Source organism: Heterocephalus glaber, unplaced genomic scaffold (assembly GCF_053883595.1).
Source record: "Heterocephalus glaber isolate CG9 unplaced genomic scaffold, H.glaber_assembly_v1.0 deba00001550, whole genome shotgun sequence".
NCBI lineage: Eukaryota > Metazoa > Chordata > Mammalia > Rodentia > Bathyergidae > Heterocephalus > Heterocephalus glaber.
Window position 1 is genome coordinate 1,313,112 of NW_028258343.1, and position 12,139 is coordinate 1,325,250.

Consider the following 12,139-nt stretch of genomic DNA (forward strand, 5'->3'; position numbering starts at 1 on the left):
AATATGTATTTGAATGATCACAGCTAGTTCTAAAATCAAAACATGACAATACTCTGTGTTTAGAGTAAAAATGATCACGGTTGAGGGGGGATGAGGAGGAGGAAAAAGAGGAGGGGAAGAAAGGGAAGGAAGAAGGAGAAGGAGAAAATGAAGAATTCTACCAGAATAACTAGACATAGACTCTGGTTCTGATCAGACCTGGAAAAATCACAATCTCAGGCTTCAAATCTTTTTAACTGCAAAACCCCTTCTTGGGAGGAAAGTTTATGTTAAATTTGACAGAGAGAACAAATTAAAAGAGGCCTGCCCTGGCTGACAGAGTGGATGTAGCCTTAAAGTTCAGTATAGCTACCAAACCAAGCAGCCCTCAAAGGTGCTGCTAGGCATCAAAAGGCCTTCACAAAACACAGGTCTGACCTGACCATATCATTACAGTTCAGTATCAGGAAAAATTTGCTCTTCTCTCACTTTCAGTATAGCACTCCCTTTCAAGTAAATCTTCAGTAAGCAGCAAACTAATTCGTTAAAATTATATAGTGCCGGAGGGAAGCGACCAAAGAAATTAATTACAAAAGCAACCTTGGATAAGTGTGCACTTAGTAAAAACATGTATGGAATAAAAGTCAATCTTTTAAGATTTGGAAATTCTCCAGAATAAAGTTTTAAATCGACCATTATAGGTTCAGGCCTATAATCACTGACTGGTATGATGGAAGAATAAGTTGAATTTTTTAAGTGTTTTCTGGTCTAATTTTGTAACTTTATCTAATATTATAAAATGACTAGTTTTGCTTTGTTTTTCTAAAGCACCTTCCTAAAAGTAGAGTATTAATACATGAATCTATAAGTTTACTCTTTCTTCTAGAGTTAGATACTTAGAAGACCATAATTTAGATTTAAGAGGTTAAGTATATTTTATTCTATATGCAATATTTTAACCATTTTTACTTACATATATTTTTTGTGCTCGCTTCAGCAGCACATATACTTACATATATTTTAGAGATATATTTACAATTTTAATACTATTAAAAAAGTTTTTTATGGTTTGTTTCATCCAAGCAATGCATTATCCTTCTTAAAAATATTTATTTGCAGAAATAGATCTTCAGTGCATGCTTTGTGCTTACAGAAATTCTAAATTATCTTAAAGATTCTTCTTTATTTGGAGTTTTTTGGTTTCCAAGTAAACAGTGTATTTTCTATGAATTTGATTCTTTACAGACTTTTTTTATATTTTAAAAATAATCTGAGAAACTATACATATTGTATCCTTAATCAAAAAAATTAGTTGTACTTTCAATATGTTCCAAAAAGGCTGAATTAAAGTTAAAAACCTATGTGCTTTAAATTTTTCAAATTCCATTTCTGAATCAAATCTGTTGAGTATTATACAGTATATTGCTTGCTATCTAATAAATCAGACTGTCAGTTATTTCATTAAATTATATCTATTTTTAAATTATATTTTAATCGACTTTCTTTCAGTGATGATCTTGTCAATACTAAAATTTTGTCATATGCAGTAATGCCCCAAAAGCTGAAATAAGAACCAGATTTGTAGTTTTTAAAACTATTTTAACCTTAAAATTCTTTATCTATCTATGATATGCTGCATATTCAATTATCATTTCAAGTAACAAACATATTTAGCAAACATTCAGCCAAACTCTATTTCAAAGGCTTAGACTCTAACGACTAGACATAGTACTAACCCTATGAAACCTGAGAATCCAGGAAAGTATGCTGTAATATGAAGGAAAACAAGACCATGTTTTGTTTATTTGATTCATTTTGGGGAAAGCTGTGGTTGTGTTTTTGACAAAGTCTTATTATGTAGTCCAGGCTGGCCTCAAACTTACAATCCGCCTGCCTCAGCCTTTTAAGTGCTGAAATGACGGAATACTAGGAGTACAGGTGTGAGCCACCACACTTGGCAAGATTAATGTGCATTTTTTTTTGGTACCAGGAATTGAACTCAGGACCTTACACTTGCAAGGAAGGCACACCACCACTGAACTAAATCTCTGGCCCAGCAAGATTGATTTTTAAGCTACTGACTTTTACCGATACAAAAGTCCTTAACAGTATTAACTATTCTGTATTTTTTTAAAGGTCCATTGGAAATCAAATTAAATAGAAACCTATAATGCTCCAATCTTAACTCAAAAGTATAGCCATGGTGAAATAATCCCGAAAGTCCTTAACAGTATTAACTATTCTGTATTTTTTTAAAGGTCTATTGGAAATCAAATTAAATAGAAACCTATAATGCTCCAATCTTAACTCAAAAGTATAGCCATGGTGAAATAATCCCAGCAAAGCTGAGGCAGGAGATTCCAAGTTGGAGCCCAGGCAGGGCAATTTAAGTGACTTAGCAGGACCCAGTCTTAAAATTTAAAAAAAATTTAAAGTGCTGGGGATGTAGCTCAATGTGAAGGCCCTGAGTTCAATCTCCAGTTACTAAAGAGGAAAAAGAAAAGTGATTCATTATCATTCTATGTGCATTCTTGAGATTAAACCAAAACAGCCTATGTATTACCCCTATTATAAATCTCAAAAAGATCCTATAAAGGTATAGCTTGTTTGACCTTGAGCACTATAAAGCACTCTGAGTATCTCAATCAAATAAAATAGACTTCTCACATTCTGATAAATTCTCCCAGAGGTCACATCAAAATGTTGGTTCACAGGCCATTTTCTTTTACCTTTATACTACTTCTAAACTTAGTTTTAAAATAATATATATTTCCCCAAGGGCTCTGATCAATAAATATTTAAATGACTATCCTGTGAAAGGAATATAATGATGAATATTAATGGTCCCTGACTTCATGAAGCATACAGTTTTATAAAATTTGGAAAGGCCTACATTACATTTGTAAAGTACACAGCTGGATTTCAGTAATTATTTGCTTGCGTTTAATATTTTCTTTGCTTGTTTTTGACAACATCTCACTATATAGTTCAAGCCAGGCTTTAACTCACTATATCATCCAGGCTGGCCTCAAACTCATGATCCTCCTGCTTTAGTAGCCTCCTGAGTACTGGGACTACAGGCATGTGCCACCATGCCCAGATTTCTTGATCATTTATTATCCATTATTTTTATAATGATTTATTTAGAGAATTCTGCACTTACTTTTAATGTGATACATTAATTCAAATCCTTTTGCATGTTGCTTTCTAAAACTGATGAAACCTTTTATATTAAGATTACAAACCCTCAGGCCGGGGATTTAGTTCAGTGGTGCTGTCACCTGCCTCGCAAGCACAGGGTCCTAAGTTTGATCCCTGGTACCCAAAAAAAACTTACGATTACAAAACTCTTAGAATAGGAACTGCACATTCTGTTTATTAGTCTTTCTCAATGGAAATGCTCCTATAATAGGATTAAATGGCATTCAAAAGATTAAGGATATAAAGAGTATTTATGACAGCTCAACCCTAATTCAGAGGCAAAAAGATACACAGCTTTTGTAACCAAATCTTAATTCAAATTAATAGATTAAAGTTACTCAAGACAAAAATTAACTTTTTGTTTCATGCAATCATTGAACTACTAATATATACTGAACACTTACTATGTATGAAGTCCTTTCCCTCTCTGAATTTGAAATCAAATCAACAAAGTTTTACTTTTGTAAAATCCAAAACTTGATTTAGGTCAGTGGTGGTGAACCAGTAACACTGGTTTTGTTATTCTTTTTATTGTTTTTCTTTTAAGACAAAAGGTGTTAATGTACAGTTGTTTTTCTACACTAAAACCTCAGTATTCGAGTTTAACTGCAGTGCTAGCACTTTGAGATAAATTAGTGGGTTTTGGGCTGCAGTCTGGCATTTGCTCTCTAAAAGGTTCACCATCACTGATCTAGGTGATCGATTCTTCCCTTCCTAAACCTGTGATGCTCCCATTAATTTAGATAAAACAATGTTTTTAAGGGAGTGAAAATAAGAATGCTGAGTTTACATTTTTAAAGTTAAAAGAACTTCACTGCTGTTTATATTTAGTAACACTGTTCATTTTTTTTGGCAGACAACATACATATAACTTTTAAGTAGTACTTGGGGATGACAAAAATCTTAAAAGTTTTTAAAGAGGGGGCCAAGGATTTAGCTCAGTGGTTCCGCCACCTGCCTTGCAAGTGGAAGGTCCTGAGTTCAATCCCTGGTACCCTCAAAAAAAAAAAAGTTTTTAAAGAGGTTAAAAATTAATGTTTTCAAACTGTCTTTGAGACTCAAGTAACTTACTTCCCTTGTCTATAAAAACTGGAAGAATTTTAGTCAAATAAAATAAAGTGCTACTCATGTACAATTCACTACCACTTTTCACTAAATATTCAAAATCCTGGGTATGATTAATTTTATGCCTAACAATCTATTTTATTCAATATGGAAAGAGATAATGATTATGTTTCACTGACTAAACTGTAACACCCAAACATAGGTACCTGCGCCACCTAGTGGTCTAACAATTAACTTAGGGTTAGGTTTTTTTTTTTAATGTTAAAGTAGCTATAAATTGTTTATGTAAGAAAATTGACAAGTGATATAGAGTAACAAATACACATAGATGAGGCTGGAAACAAGCCTAATTTCTCATCCTCTTGTCTTTGCACTACGTTATTCTGAGAACATGTGATACTTCAACGCTAAAGATACATTAAGCAAAACAGGAATAGATCATCTTATAGAATAATAGGAGGTAACACTGATTTCAAAAAAGAGGGGAGAGGATTAAATCTTACCCGGGCACTTCAAATCCCATAGTTTGCTTCTTTCCAGACACAGTCATTTTAGTAACTTTTGGCACAATTTCAGATTCACTTCGAGATGACTGCAATTCTATTGATTTTCCTAATTAGGGAGTATAAAAGGCTAATTAAATTCCTAGAAATACATAACATAGAAATTTTGATAATGGTAATTTTCACATAACTCATGTCTTTCTTTATAAATACATATCTTTTCTATTAAAAGTTTAGTGATCTATAAATACTAAAAGAAACTTTATCATCTTCTGGGAAACTCCCTATTGTCAAGACTCACCTTACGCTTAACCTCCACCAAATCTCTTCTTAATTTTGAACTGACTGTTAAGTTTCAGTATTAAGAGGTCACAAAGTGGTTTGTGCAAAGAGCCTGTTCTAACTTTATACCTAGACACTCTACCTCTCTCTCCCACCACACCCTTTCACAATACTAAAACTGTCTGGTTAGTTAGCAGATGGCTAAACTTTTTATAATCCTGTGAGATTTATAAGCTGATGAAAAAGGTGAGAGTCTGCTGATTTTGCTGGAACACTGCATATGTCTTACTTGCACATAACACTAGACTTGGTAATATATTTGATATCTCAACACAGGGGAAGAGGTCAAGCTAGCAAAACGAATTAAGAGCATGAAGGATAAATTACAAGCTAAAGTAAGAATTTATTAACTAGGTCATTATACATGTAATTCTCTGAATTTTTAAAAATGTTTCTTCATAATTTTCAAAAAGTACCATCAGGATTGGACCCACATACAACTATGGAAACTGCATGAACTCCATTGGTAAATACACAGAAAGAAATGACTAAATAAACTGGGAAAGATAAGTTAATTTACAGCATTCATGCAAATGTTACTGTTTGCCTACTTTATGACAGGCGATATGCTAGACTCAATGGTACACATGTGATGCTTATGCTCAGCTTACAGTCTAGTATGAAGAACACATTCAATGACCAACAAATATAAAACTAAATCTGCTAAAGGATTCATACATGGTATCTGATAGGGTACATGAATTAAAAGCTTCTCTAGGAAAGTGAGAGAGCGAAGATGTAAAAAAAGAAGTAGAAATGGACTAGCATTGGAAAAGCGTTCCAGATAGAGTAGCTTGCATAATGGTCCTTTGTAGGAGAAAGCAAAGTAGGAGAGAAAAGAAAGAGAAAACAGAAGGGAGAGAACTGAAGCAGGCGAGGTGGACAGGGCCAACCATGCAGGACCTTGAGACATACCAAAGATCCTAACCTTTGTTCCACAGAAGTGCATACTACCAAAATTAGCCAAGCAAGTGGTGGGAAAAGGAAAGAGAAAGGAGGGAATAAAATAAATGAGTAACCCCTGAAAAACAGTTTGGGAGTAGAAAAATAATGAGATTAGAATGTATTAGAAATCCAGAACATATGAGGGCTCTAAAAGGGAATGTCAAATATGCAGTTCAGGAGATTGGTCAAGCTCAAAGGGGAGGTCTGAGCTGAAGCGTGTATTTGTGATTCATGAGCACATAACTGATACTTGAAGACATAACTTATGACCACCAAGGGATAAGATAGAGGCAAAACTGCGGAAAGTGGTCCTAGCACAAACCCTTGGAAGAATACCAACAAGCAAGCACAGGACAGATGACGACACACCTGCAAGAAGGTGATGGAGAGCCAGCAGAGGTGGTGCCAAGGAAGCAAAGGAAGAGAGTTCGATGGAGTTGGCATCACCAGAATCTGTCAAGTAAGATAAAGACTAAAGACATCCACCAGTGAAATGATCATTTTAGAGAAATGCCACCAGTACAGTTAGCAAAAGGCATCGGAAAAAGTGAGGGAAATAAAAGCCAGAAAGGGTTACCAAAAAAAGAAGTTGGGAAACAGAAGCAGAAGTATATTGTTCACTACCTCTTATCTGTAACCCCAAAGTCCAAAAGCACTGAAATATTAAAAGTTCTTTTTAAAATAACTCATTGGGAAACAGAATCTAACATGAACTGCCATGAAGGTATTTACCTATAACCCTTATCTATTCCATTGAAAGTGAGAAACCACACATTTCAGGATGGAAATAATGCGTTTGATTATAGGATGCTATTTGTTCCACAATGCACAGGGGCCATTTTAACACAAATGGTATATAACAGTGGTGGTAAACCTATGGCACAAATGCCACAGCGGGCACACAGAGCCCTCTCTGTTAGCACATGAGGCAAGTCACCCCAGCATCAACCCAGAAGCCATCATCAGATAACAGCACACATAGGAGCAGTGTTGGCACCGGGTGTGGGGTTCTAGTTTGTACACTCAGGTCTCTAAAAGGTTTGCCATCACTGGTATATAATGTTAATGCTCTTCTAAACCCAAAAATTCTGAAATTCTGAATTAAATCTGGTTCCATGGGTTTTAGATAAGTTTTTCTGGAAAGGGAAGAATGTGGATAGATGGACAACAGAAGGGAGATGTGGGAGGGGCCTGGGATTTAGCTCAGTGGTGCCACAGCTCCCTCACAAGTGCAAGGTCCTGAGTTTGATCCCCAATACCAAAAAAAGGGAGTTGTGGGACCAAGCTAATGGAAAAGATAAAACTGAGATGGATTGGTTGACTATATCAGGAAGAGATCATCAGTATTTCAATGTTTCTGAGGCGGCAGAAACTGAGCCAAGATTGAGAAAAGGGTCTTTTATTGCAAAAAAGAAGGCAAATGTTAGAAGTTCAAAGATGGTAATTCTGAACAGATGGCTTTTATTTTCTCCTTATCACAGTAGTTAGTTACCTGTTGAGACTGAGACTGAACGAGAAAAGTAAAAAAAATTCAAGAACTAAATAAGTTTTTCAATAACTGCTGCACAAAAAAAGAGGGCTTCCACATTTAAAATTAAGGGGAAGTTTAATTCTGTTCTGAAGGCCCATTTAAGTTTTGTGATAATGAATTTACAGCAGAATCAACCTACTTTTCTGTGAGATTTTTCCCTAGCAATATTCAGCCATTCAGGAGAAGGCATGACTGTTTCACGCTGGGTTAGGATTCTACCGAACATTATGCAAGGAGACAGCACAAGGTAGAAGACATTGCCCCTCCCTCAAAAAAAAGGATTTGAGTTGGGGCATGGTGGCACACACCTGTGATCCCAGTACCCAGGAGACTGAGGCAGGAGGATCCCTCCAAGTTCAAAGCCAGCTTGGGCTAGAGAGTGAGTTTAAGGCCAGCCTGAACTACATAGCGAGATCCTTTCTCAAATCACACTCCCCCGGCCAAAAAAAGTATTGAGAATGTTAAACATTAGACTGAGAAATCTAAGCTGGGTAAATAAAATGATAAAGGGAGAATACTGATGCACTAAGAGAAAGAAGAGGAATCTACAAGTAATGATCTAAATATACAGTAAATATTTAAATTTTTAAAATTTAATACAGTAAAATATAATTACCATTAATCTCCCTCAAAATACTCCCTTTTGCTTCAAACACTTATCCTGTCATTCTTGCCACTTCTGAAGCAGTTCTGAAAATCCTCTTTCGTGTCTTTAAGAGCAGTGATTAAAAAATACACCTTGTGAACACTGCTATAGAGTGTCATCCGATAGAAAAGGCAGTGTGAAAAATTACAGTGTGACATCAACCACTTTATTCACTGGATGTGGCACCGTGTAGCTTCTGGTTCTTTCCCCAAACCAAAATGGCCATGAAAGATCAATATTTAAAATAGATTTAAGACATTGAAGCAGCCACAACAGCCCAAGTAAAGATATGAAAGAGGACTTCCAGAACTGCTTCAAGATAGTGGCAAGAATGACGGGATAAGTGTGTTCAAAGTGAGAGGACATATTTTGAGGGAGATTCATGACAATGTGCTTTTTACTGTAATAAATTTTTCAAGTTTAAGGATTCTTTGTATTTTTGAAATACCTTCATACAGGGCAAGATAAGGTCATGGTATGAGATGCACAATTAGAAGTAGTTGTAGTCAGAATGGGATGTGGGAATTAGTTATCACCTGAAGGAGAGGAAATTATAGCGAATTGCTGAACAAAGGTAAAAGTCACTGCAAATGAAGACACAGGGAACTAACAGTTCTTTTTTCAGGTGGACTTGGTGTTTTTCCAGATAGATGATCACAAAGTAATTATGATCACAAAGAGCTCAGGGTGGAGAAGAAAACCACCAGTGGCCTCAGTCTTTGATTAATAAGCAAAAGGAGTTATGAAGTTGTTCAGCAGATAACTGCGACAAAACTATAAAAACCTGATTCGGGCAAAAGAACGTTAAAGGAGCAGAGATTAAAGGAAGAAAAAAGGATGAGAAATAATGGTGTTGTAAAGACAGGAAAATAAAGTTGACTTCCCAGGCCCTGAGGTTTAAAAGATTACGAAATAAAATAAGGAAGTGGAAAAGTACTAGAAAAACACTGAGAATCACTTTCCATGAAAAAAACTAGTCCCTAGAGTTCCAGCAAAGGTGAAGAGAAGTGAGGAGACAAGAAAGGAGGACACTGAGGGCACTGTGACAATGTCATGATGGTGGTGGTGGTGGTGTGTGGAGGTGGGCAGTCAGGGAAGGAGGAAACACCTGAGTAAAACGAGGAACTCTCGGCTTCCTTCTAAAAGCAGGCAAAAAAGAGAGAAAATATAAAGCATAAAAATGTTTCTATCTAGGTTCTATGGAACTAATTCCAATGTCCTATTAAGTAAGGTTCATTTTTAGTATCTTCCAATCATATTCATTAAAAACTTCACCCACTCATACAGTTAGTACACAGAAATACTAGAATTTTGACTTTAAAAAGTACATACATACATAAAAGGTCTCTAAGCATGGAGAAAAATCAATGTGATCTTGCAGTATTTCTGGGGAATGAGATAGATTACTTTTCAGAGATTCTTAACTACAGGACAACAAACACTAGATGCAACATTTCAAAAATTTGATTAAGTAGACAGAGGCCAGTATTATGGATCTAATTAATTTTTATTTTTTTAGGTTTAGTATCCTTTTTAAAATATATAACAGGGTCAGGGATTCAGCTCAGTGGTGCTGTGCCTGCCTCACAAGTGCAAGGTCTTGAGTTCAATCCCCAGTACCAGAAAAAATAAATACGTACATACATACTATGGGAGATTCTTGAAGAAAAATGTACCATACACATAAAATTCTGCATGCCATTTCAAAGAGTTCAGTAAGTCCCCTGTAAGGCTCAGGCTATTTTGAAAAACATGTTAATTTGTATTAGTAATATTACCTACGGGCAAAGATAAAAACCTACATTCACTATCCACTGAGCTATTGTTATGAGCAGTGTGATATACTTCCACTTACCCAACCATATTACAAAGTCATCCTCAAACTAGCACCATGCTGGATGAGAAGTAAACTCTACTGGCACAGGTCAGAAAGGAACTAAACTACAAGAACCAGTCACACATGGATCAATAAGAAATAAAATGCAAGTATTCAAATACATCTTATTTAAAAATGTAAAATGTTTACTGTGTTCTCTCATTCTCTCCAACCAATAGGAAATTCATTTACTGTAACAGTTCTAAGAAATTGAGCACTATGTTTTCAGTAAGTCCAAAATATGGCAGCAGGAAATGAGTACTGGATGGAAAATAGGAAGCTTGGATTCTAGCTCTTGTCCTGCCACAAATTAGCTGTTAACTTTACACCAGTTTATTTCACTAACTTCAGTTTTCTCTGAAGGTTTTGTATTTGGGGCTTTTTTTTGGAGAAGATGACTGTGCTTGGGATCAAACCTTGAGCTTCATGCTTGCACCAGACCCCAGCTCTCCTCTGAAGTTTTATGACCTATGTGAAGTTTTCACTTCATATAATGAATTGAATGATTTCTAGGTCTGTGAATGCAGATAGCTACAATTCTCAAACCACTAAGATGTCCATAAGTAAAACAGGCCACTGTGAGAAAAAAAGTAAAATGTGCCACTCTAAAAGAAAATTTTCAGTGTTCTTTTCAAAACCATGCAGGGCCAGGGATTTAGCTCAGTGGTTCCGGCGCCTGCCTCGCAAGCGCAAGGTCCTGAGTTCGATCCCCAATACCAAAACAAAACAAAAACAAACAAATCATGGTCAGCCAAAATATACACATTCTGAAGATTCATATATTAATAGTTCAGTCTCTAGTGTAATAGAGAAGAATTGCTTGCTAGATTTTTCATCAGACAGAAATAACCACTTCCAATTGATTAAGTCCAGTATGCTTGTTTTATAGACAAATAAGGGACAAAGAATTTACACAATTTCACCTTAATGGCAGGGCCTGCACCTACACCAAACTGCCTACATGCCTGAACAATCATTTCTCATATACTTCAGTAATTTCTATAGCAAAGCATAATTAGAAACCTCCACCTTCGGTCCCTAGTGGCTACCTACTGCTGAGCTGTCCAGCGCTCCACTGCTTCCTTCCTGGGGCTAACATCTAATTAGAAGAGTGTAGGTTTTCCTCTTGAGCATGCAATTATTTAGGTCGCATGTCCTGAAGATTCTTTTTCAAAATATATTCCTTTGTAAAGGATGCAAAGCTAAACCTCTACAGCATCACACAACTGACTCTCGCTGAATTTAATGAAATCTTCTGCTTGCATAGCCTCATGATTTACTTCATTCTGACTCATTCCATTTGTCTTTAAGCTTATTAAATATGAGACTACTACCTCTTTAAGGACAGGAAGTACCTTATCCACATGTTCATACAGTCCATTGCACATGTCACACTCTCTTACCTATGATGGGCATTCAATAAATACAATTTAAAATTCTTAACACTTGTAGGTTTAAATTCTGAAATCACAAGTTGACTACCACCATCTTTACAAGTTATCTAAGATCTACTCCGGGCACTAACCTTCTCAATTTACTGTCTTTCCCTAATTTCTGTACATAGTACCAACCAGCTCCTAATGGTTGGTGATATGAACTCTAGAAGCTACTTGGCACTTGCTATTGGCACTGTTTCTTTTCTCCCAGGTGCTTTACATGTCTTTATTTTCACAGTAACTATGCAGATACTTAGAGGAGTTCATCTGCCAGAAGCCATACAACCTTGGCCTGTGACAAAGCCAGATTTTTTTGAAGGTGTAAGTCAAATGGTGGCTATTCTCAAAGAGCTTATATGCTATTCTGAGACACATCTGTAGAGATGAGTACAGAGACAAGAGAAATTCAGAGTATGTATCTGACTAATTATGAAAGGCTTAACTAGCAAAGTGTGATCTGACTGAAAACTGAACAAAGAGGAAGAAAAAATAACATTAAGAGCAAATTTAGGGATCAATTGGATTAAAATACTGAGAAAGACTAGCTAGGCAATGATGAAAAACTTTCTAAAGACTATATAATTGAGGCTTTGAATAAAAGGCCTTTTTAAAAAG

General features: G+C 35.8%; 1 protein-coding gene across 4 annotated transcripts in view; it reads right to left on the minus strand.

Moving 5' to 3' along the window:
* Positions 1-12,139, minus strand: part of Hbs1l (HBS1 like translational GTPase) — an 85,396-nt gene that overhangs the window by 29,197 nt on the left and 44,060 nt on the right. For 3 of the 4 annotated variants that reach the window (XM_021249543.2, XM_004871504.3, XM_087190003.1), the window contains one exon: positions 4,749-4,857. In XM_021249543.2, coding sequence (XP_021105202.1) covers positions 4,749-4,857 — 109 coding nt within the window. Of the gene's footprint in view, positions 1-4,744; positions 4,858-12,139 lie in introns of those variants that run through there. The other variant, XM_087190004.1, reaches the window with a different exon arrangement.